Source organism: Narcine bancroftii, chromosome 8 (genome assembly GCF_036971445.1).
Source record: "Narcine bancroftii isolate sNarBan1 chromosome 8, sNarBan1.hap1, whole genome shotgun sequence".
Lineage (NCBI taxonomy): Eukaryota > Metazoa > Chordata > Chondrichthyes > Torpediniformes > Narcinidae > Narcine > Narcine bancroftii.
The window spans coordinates 73,587,169-73,604,857 of NC_091476.1; the positions used below are offsets into that span (position 1 = coordinate 73,587,169).

At 54.2% G+C, this 17,689-nt stretch overlaps 1 protein-coding gene and 1 long non-coding RNA gene across 9 annotated transcripts in view; one reads left to right on the forward strand and one right to left on the reverse strand.

Annotated features, from left to right (window-relative positions):
- LOC138740867 (uncharacterized) overlaps window positions 1–5,168 on the forward strand; it is a 28,201-nt gene extending 23,033 nt beyond the window's left edge. Inside the window, exon 3 of the long non-coding RNA XR_011343191.1 lies at window positions 3,537–5,168. This is a non-coding gene — a long non-coding RNA (uncharacterized lncRNA). The remainder of the gene's footprint in view (window positions 1–3,536) is intronic.
- Window positions 1–17,689, reverse strand: part of LOC138740865 (mitogen-activated protein kinase kinase kinase kinase 2-like) — a 54,320-nt gene that overhangs the window by 2,802 nt on the left and 33,829 nt on the right. For 6 of the 8 annotated variants that reach the window (XM_069894093.1, XM_069894091.1, XM_069894095.1 and 3 more), the window contains 18 exons: window positions 16,103–16,181; window positions 13,657–13,715; window positions 12,430–12,482; window positions 11,753–11,791; window positions 11,332–11,374; window positions 10,853–11,006; window positions 10,046–10,158; window positions 9,306–9,347; window positions 8,461–8,545; window positions 8,153–8,232; window positions 7,564–7,624; window positions 6,965–7,088; window positions 5,591–5,649; window positions 4,992–5,095; window positions 3,821–3,998; window positions 3,081–3,149; window positions 2,457–2,543; window positions 1,100–1,170 (listed from right to left, as the gene is read on the reverse strand). In XM_069894093.1, coding sequence (XP_069750194.1) covers window positions 1,100–1,170; window positions 2,457–2,543; window positions 3,081–3,149; window positions 3,821–3,998; window positions 4,992–5,095; window positions 5,591–5,649; window positions 6,965–7,088; window positions 7,564–7,624; window positions 8,153–8,232; window positions 8,461–8,545; window positions 9,306–9,347; window positions 10,046–10,158; window positions 10,853–11,006; window positions 11,332–11,374; window positions 11,753–11,791; window positions 12,430–12,482; window positions 13,657–13,715; window positions 16,103–16,181 — 1,500 coding nt within the window. Of the gene's footprint in view, window positions 1–1,099; window positions 1,171–2,456; window positions 2,544–3,080; window positions 3,150–3,820; window positions 3,999–4,991; window positions 5,096–5,590; window positions 5,650–6,964; window positions 7,089–7,563; window positions 7,625–8,152; window positions 8,233–8,460; window positions 8,546–9,305; window positions 9,348–10,045; window positions 10,159–10,852; window positions 11,007–11,331; window positions 11,375–11,752; window positions 11,792–12,429; window positions 12,483–13,656; window positions 13,716–16,102; window positions 16,182–17,689 lie in introns of those variants that run through there. The other 2 variants (XM_069894092.1, XM_069894099.1) reach the window with 2 other exon arrangements.

Consider the following 17,689-nt stretch of genomic DNA (forward strand, 5'->3'; position numbering starts at 1 on the left):
CAGTGGAGAGCTCGCCATATAACACGATCTTGGGAAGGCAATGGTCCTCCATTCTGGAGACGTGACCCATCCAGCGCAGCTGGATCTTCAGCAGCGTGGACTCGATGCTGTCGACCTCTGCCATCTCGAGTACTTCGACGTTAGGGATGAAAGCGCTCCAGTGGATGTTGAGGATGGAGCGGAGACAACGCTGGTGGAAGCGTTCTAGGAGCCGTAGGTGATGCCGGTAGAGGACCCATGATTCGGAGCCAAACAGGAGTGTGGGTATGACAACGGCTCTGTATACGCTTATCTTTGTGAGGTTTTTCAGTTGGTTGTTTTTCCAGACTCTTTTGTGTAGTCTTCCAAAGGCGCTATTTGCCTTGGCGAGTCTGTTGTCTATCTCATTGTCGATCCTTGCATCTGATGAAATGGTGCAGCCGAGATAGGTAAACTGGTTGACCGTTTTGAGTTTTGTGTGCCCGATGGAGATGTGGGGGGGCTGGTAGTCATGGTGGGGAGCTGGCTGATGAAGAAAACTGAGGTCCTCCATCAGCCAACCAGTACTGTATCCCAGTGTTATACAGTGACAGACCCGTCCCCACCAGTACTGTACCCCAGTGTTATATAGTGACAGACCTGTCCCCACCAGTACTGTACCCCAGTGTTATACAGGGACAGAGTCATCCCCACCAATACTGTACCCGTGTTACACAGTGACAGACCCATCCCCACCAGTACTGTACCCTAGTGTTACAGTGACAGACCCGTCCCCACCAATACTGTACCCCAGCGTTATACAGTGACAGACCTGTCCCCACCAGTACTGTACCCGTGTTATACAGTGACAAACCTGTCCCCACCAGTACTGTACCCCAGTGTTATACAGTGACAGACCTGTTACCACCAATACTATACCCCTGTGTTACACAGTGACAGACCCGTCCCCACCTGTACTGTACCCCAGTGTGATATAGTGACAGTCCATCCCCACCAGTACTGTACCCCAGTGTTATACAGTGACAGACCCATCCCCAGCAGTACTGTACCCCCTTACATTTTATACAGTGATGCACCCCTCCCCACCAATACTGAACCCAGTGATGTGAGTGTACATTACCTCCCTGGAGTGTAGGCTCTGTCCCTGCATGCCATGTGTCCAGAACGCCAGCACACTATCTTGTAGACACACTGCAGAATGGACATACGCATCAGCCTGGCCACTGGATCCTGCTCCCCCCCACCGGCCCTCCATGTTTCCTCACGATGGAATGGATGAGCAGTTCAGGAAGAGGTGAGTGGAAAGCTGAGGTCTGCCATGGAGCGGTCAAGAAAAGGCTCATTTTTGAGGTGTGGAGGTCAGGGTGCTGGGGCCTGTGAGTTACTGGGTGCCGGGAATACAGACTCCAGAGACAATGGCATCAAATTTAGGCGGACTCTGGCAGGCCGAGGGGGTGGTGATGTAGTTCAGGAGCGTCAGCGTGAGTTTAGTGGGCCAAAGGGCCTGTTTATGTACTCCATGGCTGTATGGCCACGATAAATCAGGCATCTTAAACTACAGCAGTCTGCCGGAAATAGCAGGATTATTTTCTCTGTTGAACCAAAGATAATTACGGAATGTAAACAAAGGAGTAATCGGGATTAATGAAGGAATATCCCTCCACTATTTGGTGCCCGGGAAAGGGCCACCTTTCCCAGCATATCTTTTAGGTCAAACCAGAAGGTTTTGTACAGGGATAATGGTTGAATTTTTAAGTGTTGAGGAACGGAGGGATCTTGGGGTCCAAATCCATAGATCCCTCAAGGTCACTGCACAGGTTGATAGGTTAAGAAGGCTGATGGGACACTGGGCTTCATTAGTCGGGGGATTGAGTTCAGGAGTCGAGAGGTCATGTTGCAACTCTACAAATCTCTGGTGAGCCTACACCTGGTCACCTCATTACAGGAAGGATGTGGATGCTGTGGTGAGGAAGCAGAGGAGATTCACCAGGACATTGCCTGGATAGGGAAACATCTTATGAGGCAAGGTTAGCAGAGCTGGGACTTTTCTCTCTGGAATGAAGAAGGATGAGAGGAGATTTAATAGAGGTCGACAAGATTCTGAGAGGCAGAGTTAGGGTGGATGGCCTATTTCCCAGGGCAGGAACAGCAAACACCAGAGGACGTCTGTACAAAGTGAAGGGAGAAAAGTTTATGGGAGACGTCAGGGGTCAGTTGTTTCTACCCAGAAGGTTGTGGGTGCTGAGAATGCCTTGCCTGGGGTGGTAGTGGAGGCTGGAACATTCGGGGCATTTAAGAGATTCTTAGACAGGCACAGGGATGGAAGAAAAATAGAGGGTTGTGGGTGGGGAGGGTTTAGTTTTTGTGGTGGGAAGGCTGAAGGGCCTGCACTGTGCTGTGGTGTTCTATGTAACGGTAGAGCCCAACAGTGCCCCATGGGATGAGACAGAGACTCCCCACGACTCGAGCACACTCACCCACTGTCTGGACGCAGAACTGGAAGCTCAGGTCCACTGCCATCCTGTCGCTCCGCTCTCCTCGCAAGTTCACAATCTTCACACAGTCTGCGGAAATCGACAGAAGCTGACCGCCGCTCTGGCTGTCCCAAAGGCATCTAACCCCATTCTTACAGTCCCACAGAGGCTCATGGCGGGAGCCTTCTGCCCAGCACAGGCCCTGGGAGTTTGGGCATGTCCAAGGTTACCATGGGTGGCTACTTACTGATCTCAGTGTTACCCATGCACCAGTCATACCAATGGAAGGTGTCAGAGATAAACTGTGCACTCGCACTGTTCAACACCATAGACCATGTGTAGCTTTAACTGATTTTGTTTGGGATAGCTTAGCTAATCTTTAGTTTATCTGACCTGAAGTGTCCCTGCACTAATGGGGCAGAGTATAGGCAACTTCACTCTGTGTCTGACCCCGGGAGTGTGCAATGGGATGGTGCAGAGGGAGCTTCGCTCTGTGTTTGACCCAGGAGTGTGTGACGGGATGATGCAGAGGGAGCTTCACTGTATTTTTATCCCTGGCCTGGGGGAGTTGACAGGTACCCCTGTTGGGAGAGGAGTGATCCAGGCAGACTGCAGTGATGGACTTACTGTCAATGCAAACGAGGACATTGTCTCTGTCCAGCTGTGACACGTGACTGGCGTTGAACAACAAGGTCTCTGGCAAAAACCAAAGGAAGGAAAACCATAAGTGAAATCATGAGCTCGAGGTGCTGCTGGAGGTGTGGTCCCCGTCCCTTGTACACCCATCACAAAGCCCCCTCCCTCGGCTCGCAAAAGGAGCCAGCAGGGAGACCACTGCTGGAATGGTACCCGACAGCAATCCTGTTGCCAAATGGCCCGGTGACTGGGGTTCGAATCCCATCTGTAAGGAGTTTGTACTTTCTCCCCTGTCTGCGTGGGTTTTCCCCGGGGCAGGGGACTCCGGTTTCCTCCCTCCGTTCAAAACGTACCGGAGGTTGGAGGTGAATTGAGGAGGGGAATAAATTGGGCGGCGCGGGCCAAAAGGGCTTGTTACCGTGCTGTATGTCTAAATTTAATCTGCAGGTCTGGCAGAGACTATGAACAGCGATCACAGGTTGGTACACACACAGCCTTCAGGAGATCCCGGCCTTGGAGATGACGCAGAGGGGGGTAGATTGTGAGGAGAGGAACATACCTGTGGCGAATTGAAGTCAGCTTCACGGCAAACTCAAGGCATGTTTGTGTGATATTACATTTCTGTTTTGTGATATGAAGTATCTGATCTTTTGACTGAATCAAATTATTTGTAACCCTGCCCCAAATGTGTCATTCACAAATGAAACGGCTCTGGAAACGCCTCGACATACCTGGCCTGGACTGCCGGAGCAGGGTTCCCGAGACTGTGAGGCGGACGGTGTCAAACTGCAGCACCTGGCTGGGCTGGGAGGGGGCTCGCACCCCCAGACACACCTGAGGGTACTCCTCGTCAGGGAACACCAGCAGCTCAAAGATTTGCAGGGGGTTCGGGAGCGTCAGATGGTACTGCTGCAGGGAGAGGGCTGCTTTAGTTCTGGGCAATGTCGGGAGCAGCAACCCATTGAGCTGGCCTGTCTACTCTGCTGGGCAAGACCCCTCACCACGTCCCCATCAGATCCAGGACCCCTCACCATGTACCCCCCCCCCCCCCCAAATCCGGGACCTATCACCTCGTCCCCACCAACCCCAGGACCCAACTGCTATTGATTCACAATTGTGTACATTAACCTTGATTATATAATAACAACACAAGATAACTAACCGCATAATTACTGAACGTACTATCATCGATTACAACTACCATATATACTCGTGTAAAAGTATACCCATTTTTGATGCCGGCTGCCTGCCCATCGGAGCTCCCCACGCCTTGACCATGCTCAAACCTAGGCCCAGGGGCCGTCCACCCATTGGAGCTCCCGTAATAGTCAACCGCACAATTTAACCTTACAAAATGGTCTTAAAAAATCTACAGAAGTAAATACGGTGGTAACATCACAACTAATAGAGGAACAAGGGAGACCATTCGACCCCTCGAGACTGTTCTGCCATTTGTGGACGATGCATAATTCGAATTGCCACCTCACACCCACACTGTTGGAGAATTCCGTATATTCTCAGCTCCCTCACCCTCTCCCCCCGCCCTTGCCGCCCCTCCCCTCCAACGGTGCACCCTCCTCACTGCCCCTCTCACAATGGGGTGCTTCCTGTCCTGTCTGTAGTCACGGTGTGAACTCTGTAAGAGGGAGCTGCTCACATAGCAGACCACCAGGAATTCTGGTCATCAGGGGGCAGAAGGAAAGGTTCAGAGATGGGACAGAACCTCAGGTGGAGCAGCAGGGAGGACCGACCATGGGAGTCACCCTCTCCCACACTCTCTGGTACGGGGCAGGACCGAGGTTGGATTGACCCCTCCCCTGGCCAGAGCTCCTCCTTTCCCACAGTGTCCACTTCCTCCAGCTTGCGGGCAGAGTGTCCGCAGCCACCAGCCGCAACGCTTACCTTGAGCAGCAGGAACTTCTGCAGAGGTTCGTACCACTGCATCAGGATGATGGCATTCTCCAGGGCCCCACATAAGAAGGTGTCCTTCGTGTACGGGTTCCTCACTGCGGAATGGGAGAAATAAATCCTCAAATTCAACCACAGTCTCACTGCAGGGGCTTCTCCTGGGGCTCAGTATTGCGGCAGGGGGGGGTTTGGTCACAGGCTGGGGTCTTACCCAGGAGTTCAAACAGGGGGGGGGGGGGTTTACATATAGAATAACAGATCCCCGGGAGTGGGTCACAGGCTGGGATTTGATCCAGGGGTTCAGGGGGTTTATATATAGAATGTGATCCTCAGGAGTGGGGTATAGGCTGGGGTCTGATCCAGGCATTCAGGAGGTTTATATATAGAATAACAGATCCCCGGGAGTGGGTTAAAGGCTAGGGATTTAACCTGGAGGTTTTGGGGAGGGGGGTGGGTTACAAAGTGGGGACCCCTGGGATGGCAGTCCTGACTGGGGTCCAATCCAAACGGTGGTGTGTGCAGTGACAGGCTAAGGCAGTTGGGTGGGTGTATGTGCTGCAGACCCCCAGGCCCCGTCCCCATAGCTCCCTCACCTGCACAACATTTCCTGCAGCCCTTGCTGTCCGGTATTCTCCAAGACGCGGCGAACTTCCTGTCAGGATGGGGGGTGGGGGAAGCGGATCATGAGCTCCATGGCCAGTGGCCCCACAGATCCCTCCCAACCAAACCTAACCTCCCTCCCAACCCCAGGAGATGCAAGTGGAACAAATCCATCCATAACCCTCCCACTCCTGTCCTAATCACAAGTATTCTGTAATCAAATAAATCATCCCCATGTATTTATATTTATTTTAATTTAAACCATTGTGTATATTTTAACAATGGCGGCACTGGCAAACCTGCTGTAAAAACAGCCCTGCAGAGGTGTGGACCCGGAAAGAGCAGGGAGTGTAAACATGGAGCTCCCCCACAGGTTCCTACCACCCAGCCCGACTACAGCTGGCTTCAAACAGCCTGTTCAAGGAGCCGACAGTGTCTCATTTTAAAATCCTGCACCTGTGGGATCTTGGCCCAAGATGGCGGCGCCCGCGTCCGGCAACGGCCTTGAGGGTTTGCGGATGAACAAAAGACTGGAGCAGAGCACCAGAAACAGGGAGAATACACCCCCCACCCCTATGAGAAGCAGAGGAGACGACCCCCACGGGACGGTGTCCACGGCGGCAAACCGGCCGAGGGGCCCCGTGGCAAAAGAACACGCAGGCAGCAGGGCCGCTGACAACTCAAGGCGAGGAGTCCCTCGCGCGGGGTTGCTAGCGACCGGCAGTCGAGGAACTTGTTCCGATCAGGGGGCCGTGGGCTGCTCGAGACTGGCTAAATGGGTAGTAGGCAGTGGAACCGGAATTCAAGAGGGGGTTGAGTGCAGGAGAGGCTCCCGGGGCAGGGTTGGGGGGCTTCGGGCGCTGAAGGCTTCCCGATCGTTTGGGATCTGGAGTTCGGTCTGCCGACGGTTCGGACTGGAGTGTGGGTGGCTGCTGGTGAGCTGAGGAGGTGAATCCGCGGATACTCGGTGACGCCGGGCAATTTCAGCTATTGCCAAATCTTTGTCGGCTTTACAGCAGATTAAATGTAACCGTATAATATTCCATTTTCATTACACGACAATAAAATAATCTTGGACATGTGATTATTATGTGCCGTGTATTGTGTTTACATTGAGGTCCAGAGAACACTATTGTTTGGCTGCCAAGGCACAGAACAGGCTGCAGAGGGTTCTAAACTCAACCAGCCCCATCGCAGGCACTACATTAAGGATATCCTTCAGAGACGGTGTCACAAGAGAGCGCTCTAGCCAGCCGCATCACTGCCGAGAGGGGGAGGTAGGTGTGGAGAGGAGAGGAATGGTGGTGCTAGAGGGAATGATAGGGGTGGAGGTGGGGCAGCAGGTTTGGGGGCTGGTGGGTACGTACTTGGGGATGATTTTGTCCGTCAGCTTGTTGGCTGGGAGAGAGATGTGAACTTGCCTCTTGTGCAAGGATTTCCTCTGCTCAAACACAGTCACCAGGTTGTGTGAGCACAGCTGCAGGGACTTGCCTGGAACACAGAGAGAGAGCGTGGAAAAGAGGAAAACACTGGGGTGGGGGGGGAGTCCACTGTGGGGGGGGAGGGGGAAAGGGTCAGTGAGGAGGGAAGGATGGTGGGGAGGGAGGGTAATGAGATGGAGGGGCAGTGAGGAAAGGGGTGCGGAGGGAGGGCGGCGAGGAAAGGGGTGGTGAGGAAGGGGTCAGTGAGGAGTGGGGGTAGTCAGGAAGGGGCGGTGAGGAAGGGGGGCAGAGAAGGGAGGGGGCAGTGAGAAGAGAGCAGTTGTGAAGTGGGGGTTGAGGAGGGAGGGGTGGTGAGGAGGGAGGGGTGGTGAAGAGAGAGCACTGTGGAGGGAGGGGGTGATAAAATTTTAATTGCCCATCCTGGACAACACCAATATCGCCTGATCTAGAGTTCCCACGGGAAGCTGACAGAATATCCAGGTAAGAACACTCACCTGTCATGGGGGATCGAGGGGATCACTCACCTGTCACAGACATGAGAACATTGTTCAATTCAAATAGCCAGGAACAGCGGTGGGGTAGCAGCTGTGGGAACAAGGACAGGGAGAGGGGTTACCTCAGCAGAGGCTTCACACAGCAGACATCACTGAGTGTGTGGGTCCCATCCCCCTCAGTGAGGGTTAGTGTGTGTGGGACCCGTCCCCCCGGTGAGGGTCTGTGTGTGTGGACCCATTCCCCCCCAGTGAGAGTCAGTGTGTGTGGGATCCGTCCCCCCAGTGAGGTCAGTGTGTGTGGGACCATCCCCCACTGAGGGTGAGTGTGTTAGGGACCCGTTTCCCCCCCCCATTGAATGTGTGTGTGTGTGTGTGTGTGTGTGGTTGTGAATGTGTGTATGAGGATGTGTGTGTGGGGGTGTGTAGTGAGTGAGTGTGTATGAGGGTTTGTGGGTGGGGATGTGTGAGTTAGAGAGGATGAGTGTGTGTGTAGTTGTAGGTGTGTGTGTGGTGAGTGAGTGTGTGTGAGTGGGTGTGTGTGTGTGTGTGTGTGTGTGTGCTCATGTCCCACATTGTGACACGTGTCATTTCCGGAGATGGTTATTGCAGGTAAACCCACCTTCTCTAGCGTGTCCTCGTGGAGCTCGTTGAGGTTCAGCGTGTAGATCCCTTCGTTCATTCCCAGGATCAGGTACTGGTCTGGAAGCAACAACGCTGCGGCCATTACAGAGTCAGGTCCAGGGAGAACTGGCCCGAGGGTGTGCGTGGAATGAGGGAGGAGGCAGTATTGCGGGGAGAGACCGTGAGCTGGGGCCAAGGCCACTCTGTGGATTTTGGGCAGAGATAGTGGGGCTGGGGGGGTATATTCGAGGAGCTTTCATTGGGGACCACCTTCCCCCCCCCCCCCCCACTGTTCTCCCCCCTCACCTCGAGTCTTGGGGTGGATCCAGGACACAGAGCAATTTATCTTCAGTGGGCACCCGTTGAAGACCTTTGAGAAGCAGGCTCCCATCTGTAAAGCAACGAACAGTTCCGAGTGACTCGTTCCTCTCGTGAGGGAGCGCATCGCCAGGGCGATCCTGACAGACGTGCGGTGGAAAGTGTGCGGACCGGCTGCGTCATGGTCTGGTGAGGGGGACACCAACACCCCTGAGCATAAAGCCCTGGAAAAGGTAGTGAGCACTGCCCAGGACATCACCGGCAAAACCCTCCCCACCATCGAGAACATTTACAGGGAACAATGCCGTCGGAGGGCAGCAGCAATCTTCAAGGGCCCACACCACCACCCAGCACACGCTGCTGCCATCAGGAAAGAGTTGTAGGGGCCCACAAGACCCGCACCAGCAGGTCCAGGAACAGCTGTTATCCCTCCACCATTAGACTCCTCAATGACAAACTCAATTAGGGACTTGTTTAAGGACATTTATTATGGAATTTTTATTTCTGAATTCTCACTTTGTTTACATTTCTCTCACGGAAAGGTTTACGGTTACTGGTCAATGCAAATTCTGCCTGGCCCGCTGGAAAAAGAATCTCAGGGCTGACAATAAACCTGGCCTTTGAATGCTGCGGAACTCGGAGTGTTGGGTGCTCCTGGGGCAGTGAGTTTACCACACAGGGCTGGCCATTCAGCCTGCCACACCCAGGCTGGCTCTTGACCACACCGCCTTGGTCAGATTCACGTCCCCCCACCTCCCTGCACCCTCTCCCCATTTCCGGGATCCCTTCTGGAACCTCCCTCCACCACCCACCCCACCAGGAGAGCTACTCACGTGAACCTTGGGGGTCGGAGGCAGCCCGTGGCTGATTTCTCTCTGCAATTAAAGGGAAGGCTGTTTACACGGGACCATTGAATGCAGGCCCCGCTCCGTCGCACAGCGCAAACCCCAGTCTCGCATCTCCAGCAGTGTCAGCGGCCTCTGCACAAACTGCGTGGTGGGGGCTGTGTCACTCTCCCAGTGTGAAGGGGCTGTGTGTGAGGGCCTGTGCACACACATGGACATACACCTACACAGCCCACATATACACACGGACACAAACACACACACCCCTGACACATACCACACACACCAACACACAGTCCACATACTACACACACATACACAAAACCCATGTTCCACACACACACACACCCCCAACACATACCACACATATACCAACACACAGTCCACATACCACACACACAAAACCCACGTTCCACACACACACGCACACACACCCCTGCACACATAGCCCACATAAACACAACCAACATACCACACACACACCCCACCACACACAGATGCACAAAACCCACCTTCCACACATACACCTACATGCCCCACACACACACACACACTTAAACACATAGCCCACATACCACACACGTGCCTACATATGGCCCACATACACATACACACCTACTCAGAACTCACATACCTATACAACCCCAACCCCTCCTCTCCCCCTCCGAGAGTCTGGAAAGTGCCTGGTGATTGGCGAGGGAGAGGAGCTCGTTCCGCTGGTCACTCACCAGGGTCTCCTGCTTGTCCTGGGACAGCTCCTGTGGGTGGACCTGGGCCTCGTCCTGATCCTGGGCACTGTCCAACACCCTGTCCCAGCTCGACAGAGGGGCGTCCAGGCTCCCTGGGGACCAACAGTGAAACATCACCAACCCTTGGATACCCATTTAAACCAATGCAGGAAAGGATTGATGGACTGAAGGGCCTCCTCTTGTCCATTTGGAGGAGGTGAAGGGCCTCCTCTGTCCCTTTGGAGGAGGTGAAGGGCCTCCTCTTGATCTGGGGCACAGTATGGAGAAGCTGAACACTCTCCTGTCAACGTGTGAGAGTCCAGAGGAGCCATAATGGCTCTATCCCTCTGGGACAGTCGAGATGCGATGATGGGCCTCCTTTCCTGTGGGATAGCATAGAGGGGCTGAAAAGCCTCTGTCCCTCTGGGATCCCTCTCCCTATGGAACATCTAACGTGGCCAAGTACAGAGGGGCTGAAGGGTCTTCTCCTGACCCATTGACCAGTACGGGAGCTGAAAGGTCTCTGCTCCTATGGGACAATATCAGGGGCTGAAGGGCCTGTGGAAGTCTAGAGGGCTGAAGGGTCTCCTGAACTCTGCAACAGTATAGAGGGTGTAAAGGACCCCTGATCTTATGGTACTCCTCTCCTTGTGGGATAGTCTCGATGGGCTGAATGGCTTACCTCAAGAAATGGGAGCTACACTCTTCCCTACCCCTCCCTGAGGGACCCATCCCTGATAGATACCACCCTCCCGATGAAAGAGCTAATAGAGATGGGGGGTGGGGAGATGCTGCACTCTCCCCTACCCTCTCCCAGGGCAATGTTCGTAGAGCTTGGCCTCAGGGTGCCACCGCTGCTCCCGGCCGCCAGCCCCTCCTGGGTGGGGCGCAGGGTCTGTGGGAATCGCTTCACTGTGGCGCTCCTCTCCGTGGACCAGTGCTCATCGTCCTCCACCTTGCACTGCCAACCAAACACGAGGAAGTGGGTTAGTATCCATCAGGCTGAATGGCCCACACACACCCTCAACATATGAACATCCGCAGGGCAGGTGTAGTTCCATAACTCAGCTATGGAATGGGAGGAGGTACAGCGAGGAGGGAGGGGCGGCAAAGAGGGAGGGGCAACGAGGAGGGAGGGGCGGCGAGGAGGGAGCATCACAGGAGGGGCGGCAAGGAGGAAGTGGGTGGTGAGGAGGGAGCATCGTGGGAGGGACAGGTGTCACTGGGATCTTGCTGTGCTGAAAGAACTGCCACAAACTACGCTAATACTGGTAACAGGACCTCACCTCCAGGTGACGAGACGTGGGTCCATGTTTGATTGTCAAATTGCTAGAAGCACAAAAATACACATCAGCAATAAGATCATATGTTACAGAAACATGCAACCCTCTTGACCTGTACCCCCCCATTGAGGGTCAGTTTGTGTGGGTCCCGTCCCCTCAATGTGGGTCCCGTCCCCCGCAGTGAGGGTCAGTGTGTGTGGGACCCGTCCACCCCAGTGAGGGTCAGTGTGTGGGCCCGGTCCCGTCCCCCCAGTGAGGGTCAGTGTGTGAGACTTGTCTCCCCCAGTGAGGGTCAGCGTGTGGGCCGGTCCTGTCCCCCCAGTGAGGGTCAGTGTGTGGGTCCGGTCAGCGTGTGGGTCTGGTCCTGTCTCCCCAGCAAGGATCAGTGTGTGGTCCCAGTCCCGTCCCATTCTGCAAAACGTACCTCTGCTCCAAGGCCTGCTCCACACTCTGCAGCAAATCTCTGGAACAAACCAACCCCAGCATCAGCGATACTGGAAATCTCCAACTCCTCCATCACACACGAACCTCACACCCATTCACACTCACTCTCATATACTCACGTGGGCCACACACACAAGGTTCACACACATCCCTCTTGTGTAGGTGTACACAGATGGGCACACCGGAAATGCAGTTGTCTTGTGTATGCACAAGTCCACATGAGCACACTGAGAAACACCTGTCAGTACATGCCCCTCTCACTGCTGACCTCAGGGCAGTAAGCAGAGGTACCTGATACATCTGTCCTCACCGCCCCTCCCTCCTCACTGTCCCTCCCCTCCTCACTCCCTCCCTCCCCATTGCCTCCTCTCTCCTCACCGCCCCTCCTTCCCTCCCCATTGCCTCCTCCCTCCTCACTGCCCCTCCCTCCCTCCCCATCGCCTCCTCACCCCCTCCCATCCTCACTGCCCCTCCCCTCCTCACAACCTCCCTCCTCACTGCCCCTCATTCCCTCCCTCCCCATTGCCTTCTCCCTTCTTCACTGCCCATTCCTCCTCACCACCCCTTCCGGGGCGCTCCTTCCTCACTCCCCCCCAACCTCATGTGGATCTCTGAGATCATCCCCCCACCCCCACCAGGAGCCCAGGAATTCCTTACAAACTGGTGTTGCCATCATCATGGACCTTCCACTCGTCCTCTTGGTCGGAGTCCTGGGAAACAGAGTGTGTGATCAGCGAGGGTGAAGCCCCTGCGCCTCACGCGCAGGATGGGTGCCTGGTACGACAGGGTCAGCACTGGGCTGGTGTCACAGTTGCCGTGGACCAGAGGTGAGAGTTGGAACCCCATCGCGGGAGACCCCTCAAAATAATTCAAAGCAAACCGTCTGTCGTGTGCAGCCCAGAGCACACTCTCTGCAGAGTTTGTACGCTCTCGCAATGACTGTGTGGGCTTCCCACAACAGCCCCCTCCCACCACCACATCCCAAGGTTGTGCAGGTCCGTGGGTTAGGGGGGCAACCTGATGGAGGTGTACTCGAACGGGATCAAGAGCCGTGAGATCAGGTTGCAGTCATACAATACCCTGGTGGGACCCCACTGTGTTCCATTCTGGTCCCCACACTCACAGGAACGATGAGGAGGCTACAGAGGAGTAGTCTCTGTGAGGAGGAGACTCACGAGGACGCTGCGCGGATTGGTGAGTACAGCTCGCGAGGAGAGGAGTGAAGTCGGCTTTTCCCCTTGGAGGATGGGGGGGTGACCTCGAACATTACAGGCTCTTCGGCCCACAATGTTATGTTGACCTATAAATACCAACCCATAGAGGGTGCACAAGATGACGATCGTGTGGACAGTAGGAGGCTTTTCCCCCGGGGGCGAGGTTTTAAGGTGCTCGGGAGTAAGTACAGGGAGATGTAAGAGGCAAGTTCTTCACACGACAGAGGTGAGGGGCGTGGAATGCACTGCCAATAAGGGTGATGGAGGCAGGGGACTATTTAAGAGACTATTAGATAGGTGCATGGAACTGAAAACAATGGAGGGTGATGCAGCGGAAAGTTCCATGCACTTGTTGAAGTAGGTATTCAGTCAGCATTGCTGGAGATCTTGATGTTCTTGTGTCTGGGTGGGTGATAGAATCGGTGGGGAGGAGTTGGATATAGGAATGGGATTGCTCTCACAGTATTGTCTCAAAACTTGGAAGACAGGGCTCTCCCTCCACCGTGATCATCGGACGTCATCCCCTCAGTGGGGATCAGTCCAATGGCGTCACAGGCCCTGGGTGCGACTGGCCTAAGATGTCACCGAGGCCGGAATGCGGTTTAACTGGCCCATGACGGGATGGGTCAGAGGTCAGTCTGGGGTCCCGGCTCCTCCACGCCTCACTCACCAAGGTGCTCTGGGGCTCGGTCTCCTTCCTCATGGGGCAGCTGAACTGGACCTGGCGGACTGAGCGAGAAAGGATCAGGACACCGCCTTTGTTCCACCATTATCCATCCCAAATCCCCAGTCCTTCCCACCGACCCCTCCCCCCCATCACCCACGCCGACTGACCTAACCTCTCTTTCACAGACTCCTAAATACACCGCACACCAGCAATACCATGCAGCCCTTGCTCTGCGACCATCCAATCTCTCCTAGCAGCTCTGCTCTTGTACGTTTACATAGTATGATGTACGAGACACCAGCTTGATAAATAAACATAGAACAATACAGCACAGTACAGGCCCTTTGGCCCTCAATATTGCACTGACCCATTATTCCTTCCTTTAAACCCTCCCTACCCCGTATCCCTCTATTTTTCTTTCATCATGTCTGAGAGTTTCTTAAATGCCCCCAATGTTCTAGCCTCCATCACTAAGGCATTCCAGGCCCCCACAATTCTGTGTGTTAAAAAAAACTTCCCCTGGATGTCTCCCCTAAACTTTCCTCCTTTCACTTTGTACAAACGTCCTCTGGTGTTTGCTGATCTGCCCTGGGAAACAGGCGCTGGCTGTCCACCCTGTCAACGCCTCTCAGAATCTTGTCGACCTCAATCAAGTCTCCTCTCATCCTTTGCTCCTTGTCTCATAAGATGTTTCCCAATCCAGGCAACATCCTGGTGAATCTCCTCTGCCCCCCTCTCCACAGCAACCCCATCCTCCCTGTAATGAGGTGGCCAGAATTGAACACAATACTCCAAATGTGGTCTCACCAGAGATTCATAGAGTTGCAACGTGACCTCTGGACTCCAATTTCAATCCCCTGACTAATGAAACCCAGCGTCCTATTGGCCTTCTTAACTTCCTTATCAACCTGTGCTGCAACCTTGAGGGACCCCAAGGTCCCTTTAAGGGGGGATAATAAATATGAACTTGAAATTATAGGCTGGTGGTGGAGGCTGGAACATTTAAGAGACATGGATGGAAGAAAAATGGGTTATGGGTCGGCAAAACATTGAGGGCTGAAGGGCCTGTGGTGCACTGTAATGCTTTATGTATATGGCAACTCAGTCCCCGTCGAATAAGACCACGGTAAGCTGCAGTTAGCGCCACGTCATTACATCACCGGTGACCCTGGTTTGGATCGGGCGAGCGTTTATACGTTCTGCACAAAGTTTCCTCTGGGTGCTCGGGTTTCCTCCCGTCCTTCAACAGGGGCTGTAGGTTCCCAAGATGGTTGCGCCCGTGCCCAGCAGCAGACCACTAATGGTTGCAGACTCTGAGGGAGCAGCAGACCGGCACCAGGCACCGGGACCGGGGAGAATACGCACCCCCCCCACCCCCTTGAGAAGGAGAAGCAGAGGAAACGGACCCTGATGAATGCTAAACATTTCAAAAAAATGTTTATGTATTTATTTTAAATTACCATATATATATATGTATTTATTTTAAATTATATATATAATCATCAAATTTGATAATATAATCATCAAATTGTTTGGAGCAACTTTTCTATTCAAATTTGGGGAGCGGGTCGATTTTTACCTGGGACATATTTTTGACCACAGTAAGCATCTGCGTCGTTCAAGGGGTCAGGAGTTCCAATGGCCAGAACTGGGTGGTACATCAAGGTTTGAGGCATCAGGAGCTCGGGCAGGCGGCTGTGGTAAGGATCCGCAGTCGGGGCATTAGGAGCTTGGGCGGCCAGGAACGGGTGGTCGGGGGCGTTGGGAGCTTGGATGGGCGGGGCCTAGGAGAGAGTCTGTGGCCAGGGCTCTGGTGGGTGGCGATCAGGGTGTCAGGAGCTCGGATGGGCGGGTGGCCAGGGAGAGGATCCATGGCCAGGGTGTCAGGAGCTTGGATGGGTGGATGGACAGGGCGTTGGGAGTTCGGATGGTGGACAGACAGGGCGTCGGGAGCTCAGATAGGTGGGTCCGGGTGGTGAGTCCGTGGTCGGGGCCATCAGAAGCTCAGATGGGTAGGGGGTCAGGGCCAGCAAAGGGAAGGGGTTGAGTATTACACGGTATGGACGATTACATGAGAAGAAATGGTATATTTGTATGTATTTATCCGAATGTTACCCTGTCTGATAAGCCGGTGCCCTCTCACCTTAAACCAATGCCCTCAAATTTGTGAACCCTCTAACCCCTCTCCATTTTATAAACCTGCAAGGTCAGCCCTCAGCCTCCTGGGCTCCACAGATATTCATTCCGACCTCTCCCAGTTGCTCAAGCCCAGCTAATTTTCCAGTGAACCCTTTTTGCCTCCCCAACACTTTGCCCCTCCCCCCCCCCCCCACAGTGGCTTCCATTCTGGACTCCCTCCTGAGAACACGAGGCCGTTTCGAGTCCCATCCGCTGGGTACTTGTGGAGATGTGGGTCCAGGGTGGGGTCACCGGCCATGGCTGAACTTACACTGGATCTCCGAGTTGGTCCTCTCTGCCCTCATGCGGGGTCCCAGGGAGTGGATTTTGTCCGGGAAAGCGTCACAGGCCTGGAGAACAAAGAGAGAAGCTGACCGTCAGCATGAAGCTCCCACACCCCCTCGCGCCACTAGAACTGTGAGGTCCGCTGCTGGGACAGCCAAGTTTATTGCCATCCGATTGTACCAGTCCAACCTGCCGAAACTGCGTCCTCCGGTCCTCGGTGCAAAACACGCAGACACACGACCAGACAGAACACACGTACAGACACACAATTCACATGCAGGACAAGGATTTCCGCTCTACAAATAAATAAATAGATGTTGTTTCATGAATATGAGAGTCTCGGGTGGTCAGTGTGAGCAGTTCTGTTGGTCGTTCAGCGTTCTCACTGCCCGTGGGAAGAAACTGTTCCTCAGCCTGGTGGTGCTGGCTCCGATCCTCCTGGATCTCTTCCCTGATGGGAGCAGCTGAAAGATGTTGCATGCAGGGTGGAAGGGGGTCCTCAATGATTTTGCACACCCTCTTCAGACAATGATCCCGGTCAATCACATCGAATGGGGGAGGGGGGGAGGGAGATCCCAGTGATCCTCTCTGCCGTTTTTATGGTCCATTTCTTTGCAGCCAATATCCCCACACTGTGATGCAGCCGGCCAAGGCGCTCTGGATAAAGCTCTTGTAGAAGGTTGACATGACAGTGGCCGGTAGCCTTGTCCAACTCAAGTCTTCTCAGGAAGTTCAGTCGCTGTTGCACCTTCCTGACAAGAAAGGAGATGTTGAGTTTCCACGATAGGTCACCAGTGAAGTGAACTCCATGAAACTTGGTGTCTCCACTCTCTCCACCACAAAGTTGTGAAGGGTGGTCGTCCCTGGTCCTCCTGAAGTCCAATCATCTCCTTTGTTTTGTCCACGTTGAGTCTCGGGTTGTTCCTCTCGTATCAGATCACGAGATTCTCCACCTGGTCTCTGTAGAGCGACTCATCGCTGTTCCTGACGAGGCCAATGACAGTCCTGTCGTCTGCAAACTCACTGGCACATTTGGAGCTGGACCTGGTAATGCGGTCGGTGTCAGGAGTGTGAACAGGAGCAGGCCGGGTGCATGTCAGTGCTCGACAGATGGACTGAAGTGGGGGGGGGTGGGGTCAAGGAGAGTTGTGGAAGGAGTTGGAGGAAAGGAGATGGAGTGATCGGGAAAGAGCGAGATGGGGGGGTTCATCAAAGTCGGAGAAGCCGACATTAATGCCGTCCGGTTGGAGAGGGCACCTGACGGAAGACGAGGGGGTGTTCCTCCAATTTGCGGGTGGTCTCGGTCTGACAGTGGTTGGAACCTCAGATGGACGCGTCAGCATGGGAATGGGATAGGGAATTGAAATTGGCGGCCACTGGGACATCCCCGCTATTGTGGAGAACAAAGCAATCCCCCGGTCTCTCCAATGTAGAGGAGATGCCAGTGGGAGCACCAGACGACCCCTGCAGATTCGCAAATGAAGTAAAAACACACAAGGGTGGAGAAGCTCAGCAGGTCCAACAGTGTCTATAGACGAGTCTCTCCAGCCTTTTTACTCTTCCACCATGTTGT